The sequence below is a fragment of the Heptranchias perlo genome, chromosome 35, assembly GCF_035084215.1.
Source record: "Heptranchias perlo isolate sHepPer1 chromosome 35, sHepPer1.hap1, whole genome shotgun sequence".
In the NCBI taxonomy this organism is placed as follows: domain Eukaryota; kingdom Metazoa; phylum Chordata; class Chondrichthyes; order Hexanchiformes; family Hexanchidae; genus Heptranchias; species Heptranchias perlo.
In genome coordinates, this window is record NC_090359.1 from 26,774,120 (window position 1) to 26,801,695 (window position 27,576).

The 27,576-nt window shown below is 45.2% G+C and overlaps 1 protein-coding gene across 3 annotated transcripts; it reads right to left on the reverse strand.

Moving 5' to 3' along the window:
• Positions 1–67: 67 nt before the first annotated feature.
• On the reverse strand, positions 68–27,576 carry LOC137302519 (acetylgalactosaminyl-O-glycosyl-glycoprotein beta-1,3-N-acetylglucosaminyltransferase-like). 3 transcript variants are annotated; one of them, XM_067972246.1, is made up of 4 exons: positions 27,462–27,576; positions 9,250–9,384; positions 4,033–4,619; positions 68–3,328 (listed from the first exon to the last, which is right to left on the reverse strand). In XM_067972246.1, the coding sequence occupies exons 2-4, from the start codon at positions 9,252–9,254 to the stop codon at positions 2,880–2,882; spliced, it is 1,041 nt and encodes a 346-aa protein (XP_067828347.1). In that variant the 5' UTR covers positions 9,255–9,384; positions 27,462–27,576; the 3' UTR covers positions 68–2,879. The 3 variants fall into 3 exon arrangements, with proteins under 3 accessions (XP_067828347.1, XP_067828346.1, XP_067828348.1); XM_067972245.1 differs by lacking the exon at positions 27,462–27,576 and adding an exon at positions 17,371–17,481; XM_067972247.1 differs by lacking the exons at positions 9,250–9,384; positions 27,462–27,576 and adding an exon at positions 5,382–8,661.

The following is a 27,576-nucleotide window of genomic DNA, read 5'->3' on the forward strand; positions in this document are numbered from 1 at the left end:
TGTAAAATTGTTTACTATGGTGCATCAGTTGGTGGAATTGGCGACTGTTCATAAACTGAATGACAAATAGTTTTGAAAGATTTTAATAAGTCAAAGTTACAAATCGAATAAATCCAATATTCCAACAAGTGCCAAACAGTGATAACAAAACATCCAACAGCGGAGGTAGAATCTGATCAAAACAACACCAAGTCATTCTGAAATGAGGGAAATTTACAGACTCCCTGCCCCTCTGTGTCTGATTGAAGCGAGTGGAGATCTGGGGACCCCCCCCCCCCGAATGAGGAGTACAGCAGTCCCCCTGGTTGCCGGGCCAGACGACACGAGCTAACCGTAGGAGATGACCCTGGAGTGTTTTTCCCGATTGGAATATATTTTTTTTTACCCGTGTTGGGTATAAATCAACACAGATTGGGGAATGTTGATGTACAAAGGGACCTGGGTGTCCTTGTACACCAGTCACTGAAAGCAAACATGCAGGTGCAGCAAGCAGTTAGGAAGGCAAATGGTATGTTGGCCTTAATTGCAAGAGGATTTAAGTACAGGAGCAAGGATGTCTTACTGCAGTTATACGGGGCCTTGGTGAGACCACACCTGGAGTATTGTGTGCAGTTTTGGTCTCCTTACCTAAGAAAGGATATACTTGCCATAGAGGGAGTGCAGCGAAGGTTCACCAGACTGATTCCTGGGATGGCAGGACTGTTGTATGAGGGGAGATTGGGTCGACTAAGCCTGTATTCACTCGTTGTTTAGAAGAATGAGAGGGGATCTCATTGAAACATATAAAATTCTGATAGGGCTAGACAGACTGGATGCAGGGAGGATGTTTCCCTTAGCTGGGGGGTCCAGAACAAGGGGTCACAGTCTCAGGATACGGGGCAGGACATTTAAAACTTCACTCAGAGGGTGGTGAACCTGTGGAATTCTCTACCACAGAAGGCTGTGGAGGCCAAGTCACTGAATATATTTAAGAAGGAGCTACATAGATTTCTAGACACAAAAGGCATCAAGGGATATGGGGAGAGAGCAGGAATATGGTATTGAGATGATAGAGGATCAGCCATGATCATATTGAATGGCGGAGCAGGCTCGAATGGCCGAATGGCCTACTCCTGCTCCTATTTTCTATGTTTCTATGTAACACCCAGGTAGGATTTGCCATCTGTAGTAGGACATATTCCTCGGGCTCCATCACATGTCCTTCCACCTCACCCAATCAAACAGCCTTCTTTTCCCCCCCATCTCCAACATCTCAATAACTAATAAACAAAAGTGTTCAAAGGAAATGTAAACAACTCACAATTTTTTTTTAAATGGCCCCATGATTTCTCTCCCAGGTGTTGCTGACAGCATTGTCCAGGAGGTTACCCCTTAATTCCTGGAGACTCCAGATCAATCCTGGAGGGTTGGTAACCCTACACACAAGGTGGGAGACTGGGGCCGTGGGGTCTGTAACAGTCCCTACTGGGCTAGTTATACGGCCAATGCAATATGGGACCTTGATACCCAGTCAGACCCAAGTAGCAGCTTGAAACCGTTTAGCCGTAAAGGATTGTCTGCGTTCTGTGGTCTAGTTGCACCCCAAGACATTACATTCTGGAATCTGTCTGCAGTGAAACCCAGAGTTCCCCACACTCTCCCTCCCCACCTAGTGACTAATCATTTCCTCATTTGTAACTGGCATGTCTCCAAGAATCAGTGGTCAGGATAATCAAATCAGCAAAAGATGGCAGATACGGGAAATCGGAAATAAAACCAGATCATGCTGGAAGCACTCAGCAGGTCAGGCAGCATCTGTGGGAAAAAAAGAAGGTAAAGAGGGGCTTGGTGTTTCAGGTCGATGACCTTTCATCAGAAACAAGGTCACCAACCTGGCAGTTTAATCCTACTTTCCTCTCTGCGTGGAATGTTGCCTGACCTGCTGAGTTCTTCCAGTGATTTTCTGATTAGCCACCAGCAAAGTGCCTGGTGTTGGAATGGGGCTGGGTGGGGTGAGTTTGACGCAGTTCAGTTGTCAATAGATACCAATTACATAGAATGTACAGCACAGAAACAGGCTGGTCCCTGAACCACAATCCTCCGAGATCTCTGCGCTCCTCTAATTCTGGCCTCTTGTGCTTCCCCGGTTTTTTTCGCTCCACCATCGCCGTGCCTTCAGCTGCCTAGGCCCTAAGCTCTGGAATTCCCTCCTTAAAACTCTCCACCTCTCTCGCTCTCTCCCTCCTCCTTTAAGGCGCTCCTCTAAACCTACCTCTTTGACCAAGACCTGTCCTAATATCTCCTCATGTGGCTCGGTGTCAAACTTTGTTTGATAATCCCACCTGCGAAGAGCCTCGGGACATTTGACTACGTTAAAAGCACCTCATAAATGCAAGTTGTTGTTGTAATTGGCATTTTCCGGCAACTGGAATGTGTCTAACCAGAGGGTTTGCCAACTCTGGCTGGATGTATTCCTGGAGATCTCGTCACATGATCTCCCACCTCCAATCGCCCCGCCCCCATGAACCCGCCATCGATCAGCTGACACGTTCATCCTCACAGCGCCCCTCCCCCAACCTCCTTCCCACGCCCAATTGGAAAGCGAACAGATTCTTTGTTACCCGATTTTGGATGATCTTTGACTGTCAGTCAGACAGCCTTCTTTTCCCCTCCATCTCTGATGTTTTTTTATAACTAATGAACGGAAGTGTTAAAAAAACACACAATTTTAATGATTTTTCTCCCAGGTTATTCGCAGCCATGTGCGGTAGATTAATTGTTAATTCCTGGAGACTCCAGGGCAATCCTGGAGGGTTGGGAACCCTGATACCAATACGTAAAGGTGGAGGTTCCCCTCTCACCCAAACCCCGGCCCTCCCCCAAACAAGACCTCTTTCCAACTATTGTTTCTTTTCCTCTTTTTCCTTCTGTAGGTTATTCCACATTTCTATCACCTGTTGCGGAGCTAAACTGTGTACAACAAAGGCTTCCTTAAACTTCTTCACCGTGTACTCGAGGCCCCACATATGAAATTGATTCTGGTGTCTCAGTGGGATCTTGCTGGCCAGCACCAAATATCCCATGTCGACATCATCCACGGGGAAAACGGGCAAACGCTTGGATTGTCGGTAAAGCTCAGGAATGAATGCTCTGGGCACCAGGTATCCTCCACCGGATGCAAAGTCTGGGTAGATGTCGCTGGGATGGAGGTACGTGCTCACTTTGTTGCTGCCGATTCGGTAAACCATGGGGTGCCGGTGGACATTGCCCGAAATGGCCGTTGTTGCATTTTTGTCTCCATTGATATAGTTCACGACCGCCTCAGGATTGACGAATTCATCGTCGTCAACTTCAAGAGAACAAAGAGAATCCAAGTAAACTCAGACACAGAGAGACAGACGGACACAGAGAGACAGACGGACACAGAGAGACAGAGACAGACAGAGTCACAGGTGCACACAAAGACAGAGACAGACAGACAGAGAGACAGACCAGACAGGCGGACACAGAGACAGACAAGACAGACCGACGCAGAGACAGACAAGACAGACAGGCAGGCAGTCACAGACAGACAGTCACAGTCATGGGCGGGGTTGGGGGGGGCGGGCTGCAGATGGACACTGACGCAGACGGATCTTGGCAGCTGTTCCTACCCCCGTGGTACATCAGAGCCCTTACTGTCTCCAAGGAGCTAGTCCTGGCCGTTACTGAACGGGAGGCAGTGGGTGAAGAAGTTGGAAATTCCACTCCGCAATGTGCAGCACAGTTCAGTACCTGATCCAAGTTGCCTCAGCTTAAAGCTGGGTTGAATCAGGGAAGAGGAGCTCCATGAACTGAAGAAGGAAGGTGAAGGATGCCAACATGGATAATACAGGGTAGGAGTTAGGGAAAAAAGACTGTATCCATCCATTCGCCAAAAAAAAATTCGCCCATTCAATCCATTCATCAAGAGTCGCCACCAACAATTACCCACCCATTCAATCCATCACCAACCAATGGACTCACCACCCGACAAACCCATCAACCTAGCAGCGAACCAATCAGTGCACTCACCTTTAAGTACAAAGTCTGCTGATGTACATTCATCATTCAACCACTGCAGGAGACACCTTATCTTCAGGGTTAAATTGGCACGCTGTTCTTCGAAATCCCAAAGAATTATGTCTCCGTATTCACGTGACTCGTAAGCAACCAACGCCATCAACTTCTCATTCCTGGTCATCGCCACCATAAAAAACGTGATGACCATGTAGTCCTTTAGTTGTTGGCTTTGTGCCCAGCTCCGTCGCAGGGCTGACCGCCTGTAAAATGAAGTCGGTTGGGAGTTTGTAGCGATTATAAGCAGCGAGCCGGACTTTAGTGATGGGCAGGTTTTAGCCTCACTCGTGTTGAATTTGCAGTTGTAATGCTGCATGTAGGGATATACCTCTTGGTAGCGGGTCAGGTTCAGTGAGAATGTGTACTTGCCGTCAATCAGATTTACGGATTGTCTGCGATAGATTGCTTTGGGCGCATATGGTATTTTGTCCACTTTTTTTGGATAACGAAGAGAATTCTTGAAAGGTTTGGATTTGAAAGAGTAGAATTGCAAAACTCCAACACCAACCACTATCATCAGACAAGTTACAAATCCTGTCTTCCTAGATGTACAAGAAGGGAAAGCAAACAGATCATCAGGTAAATGACTCACAAAGGAGTTAGAATATCCTAGGGACGAGCCAGGAGTACAGTACAATGCTCTACAAAGGACCAACTAGGAGGTTAACTTTGATGGGAATAGAGTGCTGCAAGTAAACTGAGAGAAACACCCCCCAATCAGTGGACTGCTGCTTCCCCATTCCCCCCAGGTTCCACTCTGCCCTCACTCCAGACCTCCTATCTCCACTCATGCCCTCTCCGAGCTCATCTTATCCATGAGACCCACCTCCTGTTCCTTTGACTCCATTCCCACAAAACTGCTGACCACCCAACTTCTCCTCCTGACCTCCATGGTACACAGTAAATGCTTCTCCTCAGCTACTCTCCCCCCTCCCTTAGAAAGTCATAATGTGGAGATGCCGGTACCGGATGGACTGGGGTTGACAATTGTAAACAATTTTACAACACCAAGTTATAGTCCAGCAATTTTATTTTAAATTCACAAGCTTTCGGAGGCTTCCTCCTTCGTCAGGTGAACGATGTGAAAATGAAATCCTCGAAATGAAGTCGCATTTATAATTCACAGAACAATGCTTGGTGAGTACAGACAGTTTTTTCAACTGCCTGTTGCCAAGGCAATCAGTGTGCAGACAGACAGGTGTTACCTGCCAGGTCTCACAGAATATACAAATCACCAAAAAAAAACAACAAACAAAAAAAAACAGAGATAGAGAGGTAGAAACATAGAAAAGACAGCAACTGACCCGTTATATTAAAAACAGATAACATTTGTTCGCTGGTGGGGTAACGTGTAGCGTGACATGATCCCAAGATCCCGGTTGAGGCCGTCCTCATGGGTGCGGAACTTGGCTATCAATTTCTGCTCGACGATTTTGCGTTGTCGTGTGTCTCGAAGGCCGCCTTGGAGTACGCTTACCCGAAGGTCGGTGGATGAATGTCCATGACTGCTGAAGTGTTCCCCGACTGGGAGGGAACCCTCCTGTTTGGCGATTGTTGCGCGGGAGATCTATTGATGACGACTTAGAAAGTCGTCATCATTACATTTCTCAAAAAGATCACCCTTGACCCTTCTATCTTTGCAAACCACCGCCCCATCTCCACTCTCCCTTGGATGTGTTGTCACCTTCCAAATCTATGCCCATTCTTCCCTCAGCTCCCTAATTTGTATCTCTCCCATCAGATTTCCACCCCTCTCACAGCACTAAAATAGCCCCAAGCAAAATTCACAGCTGGAATCCCCTGTGACTGTGACTATGGTGTGTTATCTCTTCTCCTCCTTCATGAACTCTCTGCAGTCTTTAACATGGTCCACCACACCATTCTCTTTCAGCTCAGAGGGACAGATCTCGCTGGGCTCCACTCTTATCGATCCAATTATAGTCAGAGCATTTCCAGCAATGGATTCTCTTCCCATTCCCATACCGTTAATACTTGTTCAATATCCTGTCTTTGATAAGCTGCAATTTCTTCCAGCTAAACATTGGGAAGACCAAAGCCATTGTCTTCAGCCCCCCCGCCACAAAGTCCATAACATTGCCACCGATTCCATCCCCATCCCTGGCCATTATCTCAGGCTGAACCAGGTTGTTTGTAACCTTGGCGTCCTATCCGACCCCAAGCTGAACTTCCGACCCCATATCCTCTCCATCAAAAAGAACGCCCACTTCCACCTCTGTAACATCGCCCATCTCTGCCCCACCTCAACCCATCTGCTGCTGAAACCCTCATCCATGTCTTTGTCACTCCCAGAGCTGACTATTCCAATGCTCTTCTGGCTACCCTCCTGTCCTCCACTCACCATAAGCTCATCCAAAACTCTGCAGCCCGTATCCTATCAAGCACCAAATTCCACTCACCCATCAACCCTGATCTTGCTGACCTACATTGACTCCCAGAGTCCCAACACCTCAAATTGGGCTTAAACCCCTTCACGGCCTTGCCCCTACCTCTGTAACCTACAACACCTCCTGACCTCTCCATTCCTCCGATTCTGGCTCTTGTCCGTCCCCACCTCCCTTTGCCCCACCATTGGCGGCTGTGCCTTCAGTCACTAGGCGCTGGTAGTCCCTCCCTAAAACCCTTTGCCTCTCTACCTCCTTTAACACCGTACTTAAAACCCAACTCTTTGACATAACGTTTGGTCAACCTTCCTAATGTCTCCTGCTTTGATTTGGCTTCTTGCTTTCATTCCAGCTCTGAAGCACCTTGGCTTGTGTTTCTACATTCAGGCCGCTTTATAAATTTAAGTCCTTGCTGTGGTGTTTTAGGTTGTAGTGCGGACGAGGCAGTCAACTGGCTAGTGCTAGGGGTCCTTGCTGCACTACCCCTTGGAGCAAGAGACAGGCTGCATTCAGTACCACTCCACATGGCAATGACAGCAGAGTCCAAGTGGTGACCAGAAAAAAACATCTGAGGGACTCGTCAGTTTCCTCTCCCATACATTTGCAAGGAATCAGATTCAAGCGCCATTCACCTGCCCCTTCTAGCAGGGCCATCAGGACAGTGAATCGGCCATGAATACTGGAGTAGGAGATATTGGACAATGTATGGCTTGGTGTGTAAAGGCACCTTCTGGTGTAGCACCATATCACATGGACCTGAAGGTCCCAGATTTGATCCTCTATCATCTCAGATTTATTCAGTCAGATCCCAGGAAGTTGGGGAATCGCAATTGGTCTCAACCCACAGATGGGGAGAGGAAATTTGGCCAAGGTTCCTCTTCTTGATCATTGTCGCATGACCAACCAAACCCACCAAATAACCAACCAAACCCACCAACTAACCAACCAAACCCACCAACTAACCAACCCATGGAACCAACCAAACACACCAACTAACCAACCAAACCCACCAACTAACCAACCAAACTCACCAACTAACCAACCCATGGAACCAACCAAACCCACCAACTAACCAACCAAACCCACCAACTAACCAACCCATGAAACCAACCAAACCCACCAACTAACCAAATCCATGGAACCAACCAAACCCACCAACTAAACAAACCCACCAACTAACCAACCAAACCCACCAACTAACCAACCAAACCCACCAACTAACCAACCCATGGAACCAACCAAACCCACCAACTAACCAAACCCATGGAACCAACCAAATCCACCAACTAACCAACCCATGGAACCAACCAAACCCACCAACTAACCAACCCATGGAACCAACCAAACCCACCAACTAACCAAACCCATGGAACCAACCAAACCCACCAACTAAACAAACCCACCAACTAACCAAACCCACCAACTAACCAAACCCATGGAAGCAACCAAACCCACCAACTAACCAAACCCACAGAACAAATCAAACCCACCAACTAACCAAACCCAGGGAACCAACCAAACCCAACAACTAATCAAATCCATTGAACCAACCAAACCCACCAACTAACCAACCCATGGAACCAACCAAACCCACCAACTAAACAAACCCACCAACTAACCAACCCACCAACTAACCAACCCATGGAATCAACCAAACCCACGGAACCAACCAAACCCACCAACTAACCAAACCCATGGAACTAACCAAACCCACCAACTAACCAAACCAACGGAACCTACCAAACCCACGGAACCAACCAAACCTATCAACTAACCAAACCCACCAACTAACCCAACCCACCAACCAACCAAACCCACAGAACCAACCAAACCCACGGAACCAACTAACCAAACCCACGGAATCAACCAACCCATGGAACCAACCAAACCCACCAACTAACTAATCCCATGGAATCAACCAAACCCACCAACTAACTAAACCCATGGAACCAACCAAACACATCAACTAACCAAACCCACCAACTAACCAAACCCACCAACCAACCAAACCCACGGAACCAACCAAACCCATGGAACTAACCAAACCCATCAACTAACCAAACCCACCAACCAACCAAACCCACGGAACCAACCAAACCCACCAACTAACCAAACCCACAGAATCAACCAAACCCACCAACTAACTAAACCCACGGAACCAACCAAACCCACCAACTAACCAAACCCATGGAACCAACCAAACCCACCAACCAACCAAACCCACGGAACCAACCAAACCCATGGAACTAACCAAACCCACCAACCAACCAAACCCACGGAACCAACCAAACCCACCAACTAACCAAACCCACGGAATCAACCAAACCCACCAACTAACCAAACCCATCAACCACCCAAACCCACGGAACCAACCAAACCCACCAACTAACCAAACCCACGGAATCAACCAAACCCACCAACTAACTAAACCCACGGAACCAACCAAACCCACCAACTAACCAAACCCATGGACCCAACCAAACCCACCAACTAACCAAACCCATCAACCACCCAAACCCACGGAATCAACCAAACCCACCAACTAACCAAACCCATGGAACCAACCAAACCAACCAACTAACCAAACCCACCTACTAAACAAATCCATCGAACCAACCAAACCCACCTACCAACCAAATCCACCAACTAACCAAACCCACCAACTCACCAAACCCATGGAACCAACCAAACCCACCAACTCACCAAACCCACCTACCAACCAAATCTACCAACTAACCAACCAACCCTCCCAACAGTTAAATCCACCGACCACATTCTGTTTCTCGCCCTGGCTCCAGGCCTTCAATGACTTTTCTCCACTTCCTGATTGTCTACGTGCTGCGGTTCTTTCCCTCTCTGTCAGTGTGATGTGAAAGTTGGAGCTGACAATGATCAGTTCTTCCACCTGGAAAGCAGAACCCAAATTGACAATCAGAAAATTAATGCAAACGTAGGTGAATTTCCCAATGGCAGCAGCGGGACGGGAATAAAATCTCCACATTTCCAGTGTGTAAATTTGCTCCATTTACTGGAATGTTATTTCTTAATTGATGAAACACTGAAAATAATCTTCAGTTTCTGAGCTGGGATCATTGTTCACAGGTCTGATTTCTGGTGCACTTTAAACACTTCTTTCCTTTTCAACCTTGGTAATGTTTTTTTAAAATTCATTCTCAGGATGTGGGCATCATTGGCCAGGCTGGCATTCACGGCCCCTCCCTAGTTGCCCTGAGAAGGTGGTGATACAATTGAGGGGCTGGTTAGGCCACTCCAGAGGGCAGTTAAGAGTCAGCCACGTTGGTGTGGGACTGGAGTCACATATAGGCCCAGACCAGGTGAGGACGGCAGGTTTCCTTCCCTAAAGGGACATCAATGAACCAGTTGGGTTTTTACGACAATCCGGCAGCTTCATGGTCACTTTTACTGAGACCAGGTTTTTATTTCCAGATTTTTTTAAAAACTGAATTCAAAATCTGAAACTGCCCAAGGTGCGATTTGAATTCACATTTTCTGGCTTATTGGTCCAGACCTCTGAGTAACATGGTGTCCTACACTATGTGATTTGGCCCTTCCCCTAGGTCTCTCAACCTGACACCTCGCCCCTCTCTTTCTCTGTAACCTCCTCCAGCCCTACAACCCTCCGAGAAATCTGCATTCGTCCATTTCTGGCATCCTGCATGTCCCCGATTTCCTTTACCCCACCATTGGCGGCCGTGCCTTCAGTTGTCTAGATGCTAATCTCTGCAATTCCCTCCCTAAACCTCTCCGCCTTCCTTCCCTCCATGAAGAGGCTCCTTAAAACCCACCTCTGTCCTTACCTAGAATGTACAGCACAGAAACAGGCTATTCAGCCCAATAGGTCCATGCCAGTGTTCATGCTTCACACGGGGCTCCTCCCTCCCAACTTCATCTCACCCTATCAGCATATCCTTCTATTCCTTTCTCCCTCATGTGTTTATCCAGCTTCCCCTTAAAGGCATCTACACTATTCGCCTCAACTACTCCTTATGGGAGCGAGTTCCACATTCTCACCACTCTCTGGGTAAAGAAGTTTCTCCTGAATTCCCTATTGGATTTATTAGTGACTATCTTATATTTATGGCCCCAAGTTCTGGTCTCCCCCACAAGTGGAAACATCTTCTCTACGTCTACCCTATCAAACCCTTTCATAATCTTAAAGACCTCTATCAGGTCACCCCTCAGTCTTCTCTTTTCGAGAGAAAACAGCCCCAGTCTCTTCAATCTTTCCTGATGGTTATATCCTCTCAGTTCTGGTATCATCCTAGTAATTTTTTTTTGCACCCTCTCCAATGCCTCTATATCTTTTTATAAGATGAAGACCAGAACTGTGCACAATACTCCAAGTGTGGTTTAACCAAGGTTCGATACAAGTTTAACATAACTTCACTGCTTTTCAATTCTATCCCTCTAGAAATGAACCCTGTACTTGGTTTGCCTTTTTTATGGCCTTATTAACCAGTGTTGCTACTTTTAGTGATTTGTGTATCTATATCCCCAGATCCCTTTGCTCCTCAACCCCATTTAGACTCTTATTATCCAAGCAGTATGTGGCCTCCTCATTCTTCCTACCAAAATGTAATACCTCACACTTATCTAAATTGAAATTCATTTGCCAATTACCCACCCATTCTGCAAGTTTATTAATGTCTTCCTGTATTTTGTCACAGTCCTCCTCAGTATTAACTACACCCCCCAGTTTGGTGTTGTCCGCAAATTTTGAAATTGTACTTCCGATTCCCAAGTCCAAATCATTTATGTAAATGGTGAATAACAGTGGTCCCAGCACCGATCCTTGTGGAACACCACTTCCCACCATTTGCCAGTCTGAGTAACTACCTTTACCCCCTACTCTCTGTTCTCTGTTTTGTAGCCATCTTGCTATCCATTCTGCTACTTGTCCCCTGACTCCATATGTTCTGACCTTAGTCATGAGTCTACTATGTGGTGCCTCATAGAAGGCCTTTTGAAAATCCAAATATATTACATAGAATCATAGAATGGTTAAAGCACGGAAGGAGGCCGTTCGGCCCATCGAATCCGTGCCGGCTCTCTGCAAGAGCAATCCAGCTAGTCTTACTCCCCCACCCTATCCCCATAGCCCTGCAAATTTTTTCCCTTCAAGTCTTTATCCAGTTCCCTTTTGGAAGCCATGATTGAATCTGCCTCTACCACCCTCTCGGGCAGTGCATTCCAGATCCTAACCACTCGCTGTGTAAAAAACGTTTTTCCTCATGTCGCCTTTGGTTCTTTTGGCACTTGGAGGAAGCATTGAGGGTAGCAAGGGCACAGAATGTATTCTGGGTGGGGGACTTCAATGTCCATCACCAAGAGCGGCTCGGTAACACCACGACTGACCGAGCTGGCCGAGTCCTGAAGGACATAGCTGCTAGGCTGGGCCTGCGGCAGGTGGTGAGCGAACCAACACGAGGGAAAAACTTACTTGACCTTGTCCTCACCAATCTCCCTGTCGCAAATGCATCTGTCCATGACAGTATTGGTAGGAGTGACCACCGCACAGTCCTCGTGGAGATGAAGTCCCGTCTTCACACTGAGGACACCATCCAACGTGTTGTGTGGCACTACCACCGTGCTAAATGGGATAGATTCAGAACGGATCTAGCAGCTCAAAATTGGGCATCCATGAGGCGCTGTGGGCCATCAGCAGCAGCAGAATTGTATTCCACCACAATCTGTAACCTCATGGCCCGGCATATTCCTCACTCTACCATTACCAACAAGCCAGGGTTCAATGAGGATTGTAGAAGAGCATGCCAGGAGCAGCACCAGGCGTACCTAAAAATGAGGTGCCAACCTGTGAAGTTATAACTCAGGACTACATGCATGCTAAACAGCGGAAGCAACATGCTATAGACAGAGCTAAGCGATTCCACAACCAATAAATCAGATCAAAGCTCTGCGGTCCTGCCACATCCATTCATGAATGGTGGTGGACAATTAAACAACTAACGGGAGGAGGAGGCTCTGTAAACATCCCCATCCTCAATGATGGCGGAGTCCAGCATGTGAGTGCAAAAGACAAGGCTGAAGCGTTTGCAACCATCTTCAGCCAGAAGTGCCGAGTGGATGATCCATCTCGGCCTCCTCCCGATATCCCCACCATCACAGAAGCCAGTCTTCAGCCAATTCGATTCACTCCACGTGATATCAAGAAATGGCTGAGTGCACTGGATACAGCAGAGGCTATGAGCCCGACAACATCCCGGCTGTAGTGCTGAAGACTTGTGCTCCAGAACTAGCCGCGCCTCCAGCCAAACTGTTCCAGTACAGCTACAACACTGGCATCTACCCGACAATGTGGAAAATTGCCCAGGTATGTCCTGTCCACAAAAAGCAGGACAAATCCAATCCGGCCAATTACCGCCCCATCAGTCTACTCTCAATCATCAGCAAAGTGATGGAAGGTGTCATCGACAGTGCTATCAAGTGGCACTTACTCACCAATAACCTGCTCACCGATGCTCAGTTTGGGTTCTGCCAGGACCACTCGGTTCCAGACCTCATTACAGCCTTGGTCCAAACATGGACAAAAGAGCTGAATTCCAGAGGTGAGGTGAGGTGAGAGTGACTGCCCTTGACATCAAGGCAGCATTTGACCGAGTGTGGCATCAAGGAGCCCTAGTAAAATTGAAGTCAATGGTAATCAGGGGGAAAACTCTCCAGTGGCTGGAGTCATACCGAGCACAAAGGAAGATGGTAGTGGTTGTTGGAGGCCAATCATCATTATTACTGCAGGAGTTCCTCAGAGCAGTGTCCTAGGCCCAACCATTTTCAGCTGCTTCATCAATGACCTTCCCTCCAACATAAGGTCAGGAATGAGGATGTTCGCTGATGATTGCACAGTGTTCAGTTCCATTCGCAACCCCTCAGATAATGAAGCCGTCCGAGCCTGCATGCAGCAAGACCTGGACAACATCCAGGCTTGGGCTCATAAGTGGCAAGTAACATTCATGCCAGACAAGTGCCAGGCAATGACCATCTCCAACAAGAGAGAGTCTAACCACCTCCCCTTGACATTCAACGGCATTACCATCGCCGAATCCCCCACCATCAGCATCCTGGGGGTCACCATTGACCAGAAACTTAACTGGACCAGCCATATAAATACTGTGGCTACAAGAGCAGGTCAGAGGCTGGGGATTCTGCGGCGAGTGACTCATCTCCTGACTCCCCAAAGCCTTTCCACAATCTACAAGGCACAAGTTAGGAGTGTGATGGAATACTCTCCACTTGCCTGGATGAGTGCAGCTCCAACAACACTCAAGAAGCTCGACACCATCCAAGACAAAGCAGCCTGCTTGTTTGGCACCCCATCCACCACCCTAAACATTCACTCCCTTCACCACCGGCGCACTGTGGCTGCAGTGTGTACCATCCACAGGATGCACTGCAGCAACGCGCCAAGGTTTCTTCGACAGCACCTAGAAGGACAAGAGCAGCAGGCACATGGGAACAACACCACCTGCACGTTCCCCTCCAAGTCACACACCATCCCGACTTGGAAATATATCGCCGTTCCTTCATCGTCACTGGGTCAAAATCCTGGAACTCCCTTCCTAACAGTACTGTGGGAGAACCTTCACCACACGGACTGCAGCGGTTTAAGAAGGTGGCTCACCACCACCTTCTCAAGGGCAATTAGGGATGGGCAATAAATGCCGGCCACGCCAGCAATGCCCACATCCCAGTTAAGATAGCTATGGAGAATGATAGGTCTGGCTCAAAAGTTAAAATTCTAAATTGGGGAAAGGCCAATTTTGATGGTATTAGACAGGAACTTTCAGAAGTTGATTGGGAGAGTCTGTTGGCAGGCAAAGGGATGTCTGGTAAGTGGGAGGCTTTCAAAATTGTGTTAACCAGCGTTCAGGGTAAGCACATTCCTTATAAAGTGAAGGGCAAGGCTGGTAGAAGTAGGGAACCTTGGATGACTCGGGAGATTGTGGCCCTAGTCAAAAAGAAGAAGGAGGCATATGACATGCATAGGCAGCTGGTCAAGTGGATCCCTTGAAGAGTATAGAGATTGCCAGAGTAGAGTTAAGAGAGAAATCAGGAGGGCAAAAAGGGGACATGAGATTGCTTTGGCAGATAAGGCAAAGGAGAATCCAAAGAGCTTCTACAAATACATAAAGGGCAAAAGAGTAACTAGGGAGAGAGTAGGGCCTCTTAAGGATCAACAAGGTCATCTATGTGCAGAACCACAAGAGATGGGTGAGATCCTAAATGAATATTTCACATCGATATTTACGGTTGAGAAAGGCATGGATGTTAGGGAACTTGGGGAAATAAATAGTGATGTCTTGAGGAGTGTATATATTACAGAGAGGGAGGTGCTGGAAGTCTTAACGCGCATCAAGGTAGATAAATCTCCGGGACCTGATGAAATGTATCCCAGGACGTTATGGGAGGTTAGGGAGGAAATTGCGGGTCCCTTAGCAGAGATATTTGAATCATCGACAGCTACAGGTGAGGTGCCTGAAGATTGGAGGGTAGCAAATGTTGTGCCTTTGTTTAAGAAGGGCGGCAGGGAAAAGCCTGGGAACTACAGACATCTGTAGTGGGTAAGTTGTTAGAGGGTATTCTGAGAGACAGGATCTACAGGCATTTGGAGAGGCAGGGACTGATTAGGAACAGTCAGCATGGTTTTGTGAGAGGAAAATCATGTCTCACGAATTTGATTGAGTTTTTTGAAGAGGTAACTAAGAAGATAGATGAGGGCTGTGCAGTAGACGTGGTCTACATGGACTTCAGCAAAGCCTTTGACAAGGTACCGCATGGTAGGTTGTTACATAAGGTTAAATCTCACGGGATCCAAGGTGAGGTAGTCAATTGGATACAAAATTGGATTGACGACAGAAGACAGAGGGTGGTTGTAGAGGGTTGTTTTTCAAACTGGAGGCCTGTGACCAGCGGTGTGCCTCAGGGATCGGTGCTGGGTCCGCTGTTATTTGTTATTTATATTAATGATTTGGATGAGAATTTAGGAGGCATGGTTCGTAAGTTTGCAGATGACACCAAGATTGGTGTCATTGTGGACAGTCAAGAAGGTTATCTAGGATTGCAACGGGATCTTGATAAATTGGGCCAGTGGGCCAATGAATGGCAGATGGAGTTTAATTTAGATAAATATGAGGTGATGCATTTTGGTAGATCGAATCGGGCCAGGACCTACTCCGTTAATGGTAGGGCGTTGGGGAGAGTTATAGAACAAAGAGATCTAGGAGTACAGGTTCATAGCTCCTTGAAAGTAGAGTCACAGGTGGATAGGGTGGTGAAGAAGGCATTCAGCATGCTTGGTTTCATTGGTCAGAACACTGAATACAGGAGTTGGGATGTCTTGTTGAAGTTGTACAAGACATTAGTAAGGCCACACTTGGAATACTGTGTACAGTTCTGGTCACCCTATTATAGAAAGGATATTATTAAACTGGAAAGAGTGCAGAAAAGATTTACTAGGATGCTACCGGGACTTGATGGTTTGACTTATAGGGAGAGGTTGGATAGACTGAGACTTTTTTCCCTGGAGAGTAGGAGGTTAAGGGGTGATCTTATAGAAGTCTATAAAATAATGAGGGGCATAGATAAGGTAGATAGTCAAAATCTTTTCCCAAAGGTAGGGGAGTCTATAACGAGGGGGCATAGATTTAAGGTGAGAGGGGAGAGATACAAAAGGGTCCAGAGGGGCAATTTTTTCACTCAAAGGGTGGTGAGTGTCTGGAACGAGCTGCCAGAGGCAGTAGTAGAGGCGGGTACAATTTTGTCTTTTAAAAAGCATTTGGACAGTTACATGGGTAAGATGGGTATAGAGGGATATGGGCCAAGTGCAGGCAATTGGGACTAACTTAGTGGTATAAACTGGGCGACATGGACATGTTGGGCCGAAGGGCCTGTTTCCATGTTGTAAACTTCTATGATTCTATGAACAAATAAAAAAAATGGTATCCCTCCCACACCACTCTTTCAGCCACGTATTCACCTTTCTGATCTGCCTATCCCTATGCCAAATAGCACATGGCTCAGGTAGGAAACCTGAGATTACCACCCGTGAGATCCTGCTTTATAATTTAGTTCCTAGCTTCTGATATCCCCTTAGCAGGACCACCGTCTTGTTCTTCCTTATGTCATTGGTGCCAACATAGACCATGACAACCGGACCCTCCCCCTCCCTTTCCAAGTTCCTCTCCACTTGCTCCGAGATGTCCTTTACCCTTGCACCAGGTAGGCGACACTCCTGGACTTTCGGTCGCAACAGCAAAGGACACTATCTATCCCCCTGATTATAGAATCCCCTATGACTACAATCTTTCTATTCTGATCCTATCCCCCTTGGACTGCCTCATGCTCCACGATGCCATGGTTAGCATTCTGGGCATCCTCCCTGCAGCCTTCATCCTTATCCTCATGGGTATCAAGTACCTCGTGCCTGTTGGACAGGACCAGTGTTGGCAGGACTGCCTTCTCTACCTCCCCCTCCCTTTTGTGTCGGAATGTCTCTAACTCGCACTCCAGTTCCAATTCTCTGAGCTGGACTGTCTCCAGCCGGAGACATTTACTGCAGATGTGACAATCGGGCCAGTCTCGCTGTCCACAAACTCCCACACATTACAGTCTCGACACAGCCTGTACTGCCATTTCTAGTTTTTATTTAATCAGTAGTTTATTTGTAGGACTATTAGAATCACTTGGGATGTAGATTATATTTAGTAAATGGATTTAGTTTGATTTGAAAATAATTAATTACATAGTCTTTTTTTTTAATTTTGTGTATTTTTTTTAATTTAAGTCTTAAAAGTTGAAAGATTACTTTATAATTCCTTGGTTTAAATCGCTCAGCACCTCCTTCCCCCTCACTCACCCAATTCCCAGTTGAAAGTCCTCAGTCTGTTCACAATTCCTCCATTAAAGATTCACTCTCTGCCTTTAACAACCTCTGTGCTCACGTTCTGTGCTTTTGCAAAGAACTTTGTACCTCTCTGACAGCGCCTAGTTACAATTGGGAACTCAACTTCCAGCTGCGGTAATTAACACCTAGTTGGGAAACTTTATAGCTGATTGTCTGTTAATTATTAACTGCCTCTGACTTGCTGTCCAGAGAGTCTGTTTTTGGTGATGTTGGTTGAGGGATAAATATTGGCTCCAGGACACCGGGTGAACTGCCCTGCTCTTCTTCAAAAAAGGGACCTTTTACCTCCACCTGAGAGGGCCTCAGTTTAACATCTCATCTGAAAGACGGCCCCTCCCGACAGTGCAGCATTCCCTCAGTACTTCACTGGGGGTGTCGGCCTGGACTATGCTCAAGTCTCTAGGATGGGTCTCACAACCCTCCGACTCAGACTCAAGAGTGCAACCCACTGAGCCATGGCTAACACCTGGAGGGGGCCTCGGAGTCGCCTCGTCACCAGACAGTCCAGGATGTTCCTGGTGAAAGGCGTGGGTGGTGCTCATTTTATGAGGTGGGGTCAGTGGGTTCAGAGTCAGCGATAACTCCTCAGATTTGATTGAGGAGGAATTGAGTCAGGAGATAGGAATCAGTGTGGAGGAAACATTTAAACAGGAAGGGCCAATACACGTTTGAGAAGGGGTCTTTCCCACATGAGATTTTAAATTAGTGTGAAACTGGGTTAAGTCGCAGGCATCAGAGATTGAAAAGTGAGATGAGAGACAAGAGGATAAATGATGGAATAAAGGAGGAGAAAGGGGAAGATTCTGTCCCTTTTCTCCAGAAAAGAGAAGACTGAGGGGTGACCGGACAGAGGTCTTTAAGATAATGAAAAGGTTTGATAGGGTAGACGTAGAGAAAATGTTTCCACTTGTGGGGGAGACCAGAACTACAGGTCATAAATATAAGATAGTCACCAATAGGGAATTCAGGAGAAAAATCTTTACCCAGAGAGTGGTGAGAATGTGGAACTCGCTCCCACAAGCAGTAGTTGAGGTGAATAGAATAGATGCATTTAAGGGGAAGCTCAATAAACACATGAAGGTGACGGATATGCTGATCGAGAATACAGCACAGAAACTCTATGTAACCCTATGTAACCCTATGTAACTCTATGTAACCCTATGTAACTCTATGTAACCCTATGTAACTCTATGTAATCCTATGTAACCCTATGTAACTCTATGTAACCCTATGTAACTCTATGTAATCCTATGTAACTCTATGTAATCCTATGTAATCCTATGTAACCCTATGTAATCCTATGTAACTCTATGTAACCCTATGTAACTCTATGTAATCCTATGTAATCCTATGTAACTCTATGTAACCCTATGTAACTCTATGTAATCCTATGTAACCCTATGTAACTCTATGTAACCCTATGTAACTCTATGTAACCCTATGTAATCCTATGTAACTCTATGTAACCCTATGTAACTCTATGTAACCCTATGTAACTCTATGTAACCCTATGTAACTCTATGTAACCCTATGTAACCCTATGTAACTCTATGTAACCCTATGTAACCCTATGTAACCCTATGTAACTCTATGTAACCCTATGTAACCCTATGTAACTCTATGTAACCCTATGTAACCCTATGTAACTCTATGTAACTCTATGTAACTCTATGTAACCCTATGTAACTCTATGTAACTCTATGTAACCCTATGTAACCCTATGTAACTCTATGTAACCCTATGTAACTCTGCACTGTTACAAGCTGTTAGCGTAAAATTTGGGCTGTTGGGTTAAAGGCAACGATGAAGTGACTATTGGGTACATGGCGGTGGTCTTTACCCTAAAACCACACTGAAATGCGCTTTGTGTAGATTAGACTAACCCTAATTAAAGCTTAAACATAACACTTGACTACTAACAAAATGGACACTACTAAACAAAATGGATTCTGTGACTGTGGGAAAGACAGTTAGAAGCGCTGAGTTTGTACATTCCAAAACTGGCTTACAGTCTGGGAATACAAAAGACATTTCACAACGAACTGATAAAACTATAGAACCAGACTGCGTGAAACAAAGGCATACTGTCTTAAGGTGATAACAGTTGTTTTAATTTGATTGGTTAATATGTAAGCAGTCCGTTGTTGCTATGCGAACTTAATTGGTTAATGTGTGTAATCAAGATTAATGATGTAAAAGCTACTGAAAATCTGTATTTCAAAGGTATAAAAAAGCATGACAACCATTTTAAAGTTGAGAAAGATGACTGCGTGCACTGCGGAGTGTCCAGCTGTTCTCCCAAAGCTTTGTCCAATAAACTGCATGTTGAATCTTTAAGTCTGACTCCGAGTGGTGATTTTACGCCAATTTGTTGTGGGAAAAAAATCACCACTCATCACTGTTACTGTCCGATACAATATTTACAGTCAGCTCCAATATCCCAAAATTTATTTATTTTACGTAATTTCTTCTTGAATCGCTTTTCATTTCCCAAAATATCCCATTATATTGTGCCCGAGTCCCTTCTATCATTTCACAATTATCCCAACTTGAGAGCAGTATTGTTGGACTGACAGGACTTGTCAATGTAAAATTTTTCTTCCCTCTCGAAAAGAATTCTTCCTTGATACACAGCATTCAATAGGAACCATTTAGACTGGACTTCTTTTATTTTAAATATAATTTGATTATCCCCTTAAATTACAAGTAAATCTTTCCTTTCTCGAGTGCTTGAATAGCAACTCATATAAATTTTTCTTATCAATTCCAATTTCAGAAACATATTATGTCCAGGCTTTGTGGTTTTATAGTAGAGACAGAAGTACTTGTAATTACTTTTGGATGTAACTCCCATATCTTCCCACTTCGAGCACTCTGTCTTGGAAGACAATAAATGGGTTAAAACAAAACAAATCAAAATGTTTTCAAAAGAAGAGAATCAGGTTGATATCACCACGCTGTGACATTTGGTATCTGCTGATGTCTGCAGCTAAAGTCTTAAATTTTTAACACCACTGGATCGTTTCCTGCACCAAATCTCTCCAGCAAAGGTTGCACCGTAACTTTGTAAAGCCATTTTATGTCAAAGAACTACTCCTGGTAATCCTGCACCATCAACACTCACGTGGTCCCAAAAACCAGGGTCACCTGTTTTAAAAGAAACACAGAAAATCCATTGCGGCTCTTCTTGAGAGCCCAAGGGGTTAATTTGTCAAATCATCTTTTTATTATTTATTTTGTCCAAAGGAATAATCCCTTTACCCGAAACCAAATCAGAAAACAAAACAGGAGAGAGGAATTGCCTAGTCTCTTTCTCTTTCTCTCTCTCTCTCTGGAGCACGCAGCCTGTCTGAAATAAACCCTGTCTCTCCCACATACAGATGTACGTGGGACTGCGGACTGGAATTTCTAACTCCAAGTCCTAATCTCTGGGTTTTCAAGATGTCCAAATCTATCTCTTTTACGATTATCCACCTCCATTCCATGTCTCGCTTTGTTTTAATACTTGAATTAGGAGGTGTTGATATAATTGTTGAATTTTCTTAGCATTCTCAACGCGAGTTATATAATTTGTCAGGGAAGGTCTCCCCTCGTTGGTCAGATTTTGGTGAATTGTATCTACTATTCGTGAATAGCCCCCGAACTTGTCGAACTTTCTTATCATACTGTGGTGGGGTAAAACTGATAGGCGTTTAGTACCCTGTGTCAGTACATAGCTCAAGTAATGGACTTCCAATTGTCTAACCTATGCTTTCTTTTGATCCGATTTGTTTTACATTTCTTTCTTATCAATTTTTTTTTCACTGTAGCATTGTCTGGGTGCCTTTGGCATTTCCGAGTAATTGGGTCAACTTTAATAATATAACCTATATCAATTGTTACCTCATGTTCATCTGTGTAATGGTTAGCCTCAGACAGTTCTCAACCGACTGGGTCATTTCTATCTGTTTGAACTGCTCTTGGCATCACAGTCTGGCTTCTTAGGATGGAAGGGGTTAACATTAACTTGCTCTTGTGGTAGGAGTAATTTGATACTACTCCCTCTGAGATTAAGTTTGCACAATCAAAATTTCTCTTCACACAGGTTTGACTGATTTTTTTTTTCACTTCTCACATTTGTGGATTGCTTTCACTTTATCTTTTTCACACTATTTTTGGGATTTATTTCAATCATAGTGTTTAATCAATCACAATAGCACAAAATGCTTCAAAGATCAGTTTAATTTATAACTAGAGATCATCCTGCAATTGTAACTTGTAATTCTTTAAATCTGCACTTTATCTTTCTTTACAATTAAAACCTCATTTTGTCTTGGTGAATTGGAAACAGATATCGGTGTCCTTGGAAAGGTTAAACTTTTCTAAGCATACGTCAACATAATTTTCACAAATTCTTTTTTTTTAAATTCATACCGGGAAACAACATCTCCCATTGTACATTTTAGTTTATAGTTAGTCTTCGTAAGTTTTATAATTTGCTCGTCATACACAACTATAGCTTTCCAATTCATTTTTTTTTTCACATAGTTTTAGTGGGTTTGATTATAACCAACTCTCTGAGCTGTTCCAGGTTTCCGACTTTTCCTATCACGGTGATACCAGATAGCTTTTTTTTTTGTATCTGTCCCATTATTTTTTTTTAACCACAGCCAATCACAAGATAAAATTCAAAATGCCAATTTTTAGAAGATCCCATGTCTGGAATTTGACATGCTCACATTTTATAAGAATCAGAATTTAATCGGTCACTTAGCCTCAATAACTCCAATTTTAGTTCAGCAATCTCAGAATTAAACACAAGACAAAACAAATACATAAACACGTAAGACGCAGTAAGAAGGGGGCATGGCCCACAACACCGAAAGAAAACCACTCACAATCAGGACAGGCTTTTTAAAGAGTCAGTACACCCTTTCTTTTCCGGGTCTCTGTCTTTTAAACATTTTAATTGATTCTTTTTTCTAATTCCCTTATCCTAGTTTCTAATTCCCTAATTTTATCCTTATCTTCGCTCCACTTTCTAGTGGAGGTGCCTACTTGTTCTATTAGTCCAGGTAGTTGGTGGACTAGTAATACTCCTGCCTTTTTTGTTTTATCCTTCTTTTCCCCGTCTATCCACTTTCTCTGTTGTTCTAAGGTCTGAGAAATATCCCAGCCATCCTTTTGCATCTGCTTAATCAACGAGTGTCTGTCTGTCATATACTTCTCGATAAGGGAACCTGCAGGTCCCCATCTAGGTTGTTCACTTGCCATCTTTATTATCGTGCTCTGCTCTCGCTATATCCTTCGGGTCACGGTCTACCCACCGGGCTTTCTTTTCTCTCAAACTTTCGGGCCCCGGTCTCACACCGGATTTTCTTTTCTGATATATCAGCCTCTCGCTATATCTCTCCTTCGGGTCCCGGCCTCTCGCCGGACTTTCTTTTCTCTCAAACTTTCGGGTCCTGGCCCCGGGACTTCGCCGGATACTAATCACCGATCACTGTCGGTATTGCTGGTGTATCTATACACCCAGCCTTAATCACCGGGCACTGCCGGTATTGCTGGTGTATCTGTACACCCAGCCTTAATCACCGGGCACTGTCGGTATTGCTGGTGTATCTGTACACCCAGCCTTAATCACCGGGCACTGTCGGTATTGCTGGTGTATCTATACACCCAGCCTTAATCACCGGGCACTGCCGGTCACGCCAGACTTACTTTTCCCTCCCAAACTTTCTAAAACTTTCTGAAATCCCAGCCCGAACTCCACTCCAGATTTTACTTTTAGCTGCAACTATATACTCACGGTCACAATTACCAGTTTGGTAATGTGCTTCCTCCCATGGAGTTCGGTTCTAGGTTATATGATCAGACAATACACATCGTAAATTAACTTATGCTTTAACTTATGCTCTAATCTCTGCGTTTGTTCGCCACTACAGAGTTTGGTACCGGATGGTTCTGGTTACTCGTGCTTCACAATTAGTCGATCAGCACAAGCAACCAGCTCTTAGTTATACCCAACAGTCCCATAAATTCTCTTAACTTACCCCCCCCCCCCCCCGTGTTAACTGCACTGTTGGCTTAGTCTGACTCCCACAGTTCAATGATCTCTACTCCAGTTCGCTGATCGAGGCCAACCGATCAGCTCACCAGTAGTGAGATCCTGCCGACTACGCCAATTTGTTGTGGGAAAAAATCACCACTCGGAGTCAGACTTAAAGATTCAACATGCAGTTTATTGGACAAAGCTTTGGGAGAACAGCTGGACACTCCGCAGTGCACGCAGTCATCTTTCTCAACTTTAAAATGGTTGTCATGCTTTTTTATACCTTTGAAATACAGATTTTCAGTAGCTTTTACATCATTAATCTTGATTACACACATTAACCAATTAAGTTCGCATAGCAACAACGGACTGCTTACATATTAACCAATCAAATTAAAACAACTGTTATCACCTTAAGACAGTATGCCTTTGTTTCACGCAGTCTGGTTCTATAGTTTTATCAGTTCGTTGTGAAATGTCTTTTGTATTCCCAGACTGTAAGCCAGTTTTGGAATGTACAAACTCAGCGCTTCTAACTGTCTTTCCCACAGTCACAGAATCCATTTTGTTTAGTAGTGTCCATTTTGTTAGTAGTCAAGTGTTATGTTTAAGCTTTAATTAGGGTTAGTCTAATCTACACAAAGCGCATTTCAGTGTGGTTTTAGGGTAAAGACCACCGCCATGTACCCAATAGTCACTTCATCGTTGCCTTTAACCCAACAGCCCAAATTTTACGCTAACAAAGCTACAGGAATTCTTTTCTTTCCTGTGTACTGTCTCTTTAAAAATGTGTGAATGATCAGTGGCTGCAGCTGGCCCTGCCCATTTTCCAGCATTGACCCTTTCATAAACCTTAGTTTAGTTAACATGAATATTTCAATCTTTGTTTTTCCTGCAAGCGCTAAATTTTCCTCAGTTATATTCAGTTGATTTGGAGGCTATTCGACAAAGGCAGCTCATAAAGAAAGAAGATAAGATGTAATCTACTGGGAAAACTAGTGTTTTCACTAAAAGTATTTGAAAGTCAGTCATACTTTAGGCTGATTTATTGAGGCTGAAATGTATTTGGATGAATTCTTAGGCATTTGATTGGATAAATCGTACCAGCGACTTTAGAGTATTAGGATCTTTGTCCTCTCCTGGACGGCCTCCGATCTTTCACCCTCCCTAAACTTCAGCTCATCCAAAACTCTACTGCCCGTATCCTAACTCGCACCGAGTCCCGTTCACCCATCACCCCCTGTGCTCGCTGACCTACATTGGCTCCCGGTCCAGCAACTCCTCGATTTTAAAATTCTCACCCTCGCATTCAAATCCCTCCATGACCTCGCCCCTCCTTATCTCTGGAACCTCCTCCAGCCCAACAACCCTCCGAGATCTCTGTGCTCCTCCAAGTCTGGCCTCTTGCACATCCCCGATTTTCATCGCTCCACCATTGGCGGCCGTGCCTTCATCTGCCTCGGCCCTAAGCTCTGGAATTCCCTCCCTAAACCTCTCCCCCTCTCTCTCCTCCTATAAGACGCTCCTTAAAACCTCCCTCTGTGACCAAGCTTTTGGTCACCTGTCCTAATATCTCCTTATGTGGCTTGGTGTCAAATTTTGTTTGATAATCACTCCTGTGAAGCACCTTGGGACATTTTAATACGTTATAGGCGCTATATAAATGCAAGTTGTTGTTGTGCAAATTTTTTTGACAATAAATTGATTGCAGTAGGTTTTTATAAATCACATTATCCCCCTGTTCATAGAATCATAGAAAGTTACGGCACAGAAGGAGGCCACTCAGCCCATCGTGACCGTGCTGGCCGAAAAAGAGCTATCCAGCTTAATCCCACTTTCCAGCACTTGGTCCATAGTCCTGTAGGTTACAGCTCTTCAAGTGCACATCCAGGTACTTTTTAAATGAGTTGAGGGTTTCTGCCTCTACCACCCTTTCAGGCAGTGAGTTCCAGACCCCCACCACCCTCCAGCTGAAAACATTTCTCCTCAGCTCCCCTCTAATCCTTCTGCCAATTACTTTACAATCTATGCCCCCTGATCACTGTCCTCCTGTCCACTCTATCTAGTCCAGTCATAATTTTTATATATGTCAATTAAATCTCCCCTCAGCTTCCTTTGTTCCAAACAACCCCAGCCTATCCAATCTTTTCTCATAGCTAAAATTCTCCAGCCCTGGCAACTTAAATCTCTTCTGCACCGTCTCTAGTGCAATCACATATTTTCTGTAATGTGGTGACCAGAACTGTAGGCAGTACTCAAGCTGTGGCCTAACCAATGTTTTATACAGTTCTAGCATAATAAGGGAAAGTATCCACATGCCTTTTTAACCACTTTGTCTACCTGCTACCTTCAAGGATATGTGGACATGCACTCCCAGGTCCCTCTGTTCCTCCACATCTCTCAGTATCCTCCCATTTATTGTGTATTCCCTTGCCTTGTTTGCCCTCCCCAAATGCATTACCTCACACTTCTCCAGATTGAATTCCATTTGCCACTTTTCTGCCCACCTGACCAGTCCACTGATATCTTCCATTGATATATTCAAGTTAAGTGCAAAAGAGAGGGGAAAAAAAAGTCAAGAATAAGGGGAGTTTGGATACACGGTTGTGGGCTATGTCCTATCCTATGTCTGAGATTAGGGATCTAAATCAATTGTTTCCTTTTCAATTTGAAAGCTGCCTGCCATGAACCGGCTCCGGCCGTCTCTGTACAGTCAGGGCTGTCAAGAAGTTAAACTCTTTACTTCCACAGGCAGTGTGATTTAAATGTTTCCGAGCATCTGCTTTACGTTCATTAGAAAACAACTTTTTGCTGAGTTCCGCTGCTAAGCGTAAAGATTATTTTAAATGTTAACTGTCCGCACTTTGAGTGGATCTTTACCAAATCCATGGTGATCAGAGAGAAAGCGGAGAATTAACAAACGCATGCTGTGCTGGTTAACCCATTCAAGGGCTCCCCAGAACAGCCAAAATGGATTTTCTGTTCTTCATTAAAAAGGTATCTTTGCTCTCCTGGCATTACAGTCTCTAAGTGTGGCGTTCCCAACTACGAAAATCGGTCAGTCAAAGTCAGCTCAGTCGCCTTATCCCTCAATTCGGATCAGGACGACCTCTTTGCCCATCCTAGACCCTCCGCTCTCCGTCACCAGCTTACTTGCGCTGTGATATTCTGTCCATTGATTGCCTCCAAGCATGGAATACTCTCCACTCCCCTGGATGAGTGCAGCTCTAACAACACTCAAGAAGCTCGACACTATCCAGGACAAAGCAGCCCGCTTGATTGGCAGCCCAGCCACCAGCTTAAACTCCCTCCACTACCGGCGCACCGTGGCTGCAGTGTGTACCATCTACAAGATGCAATGCAGCAACTCGCCAAGGCTACTTCGACAGCACCTCCCAAACCCGCGACCTCTACCACCTAGAGGGACAAGGGCAGCAGGTGCATGGGAACACCAAATTCCCTATCCAAGTCACACACCATCCTGACCTAGTCATAGAGTCACTGGGTCAAAATCCTGGAACTCCCAACCTAACACTGTGGGAGCAACTTCACCACACGGACTGCAGTGTTCAAGAAGGCGGCTCACCACCACCTTCTCAAAGGACAACTAGGGATGGGCAACAAATGGCGGACATGCCAGTGACCTCCACATCCCGAGAATAAATTTTAAAAAGAGGCTTAGTGGCCTCAGTGGAGGATGATGTGAGATCCTATCTTGACAATTAGAATCATAGAAGGTTACAGCATGGAAGGAGGCCATTCGGCCCATCGAGTCCGCGCCAGCTCCGTGCACGAGCAATCCAGCTAGTCCCACTGCCCTGCCCTATCCCCGTAGCCCTGCACATTTTTTCATTTCAAGTACTTATCCAGTTCCCTTTTGAAGGCCATGATTGAATCTGCCTCCATCAGCCCCTCAGATGGTGCATTCCAGATCCTGTAAAAACATTTTTACCTCATGTCACCTTTGGTTCTTTTGCCAATCACCTTAAACCTATGCCTTTGCTGCACTTACCTGAACCCTGTTCCCTGTGAACTGAGCCTTAATCTTCAGCCAACCGAGCTCCCTTAAACTGGCCCAGCCAACAAAGACTTCCGTAGTGTCAAATCCTTCATTGAAGGGATCAAAG

Coding starts and splice junctions, on each gene's coding strand:
- LOC137302519 (XM_067972246.1), bottom strand. Junction 3,329..4,032: donor AGCAGACTTTGTACTTAAAG/GTGAGTGCACTG, acceptor GTTCTCTTGAAG/TTGACGACGATGAATTCGTC.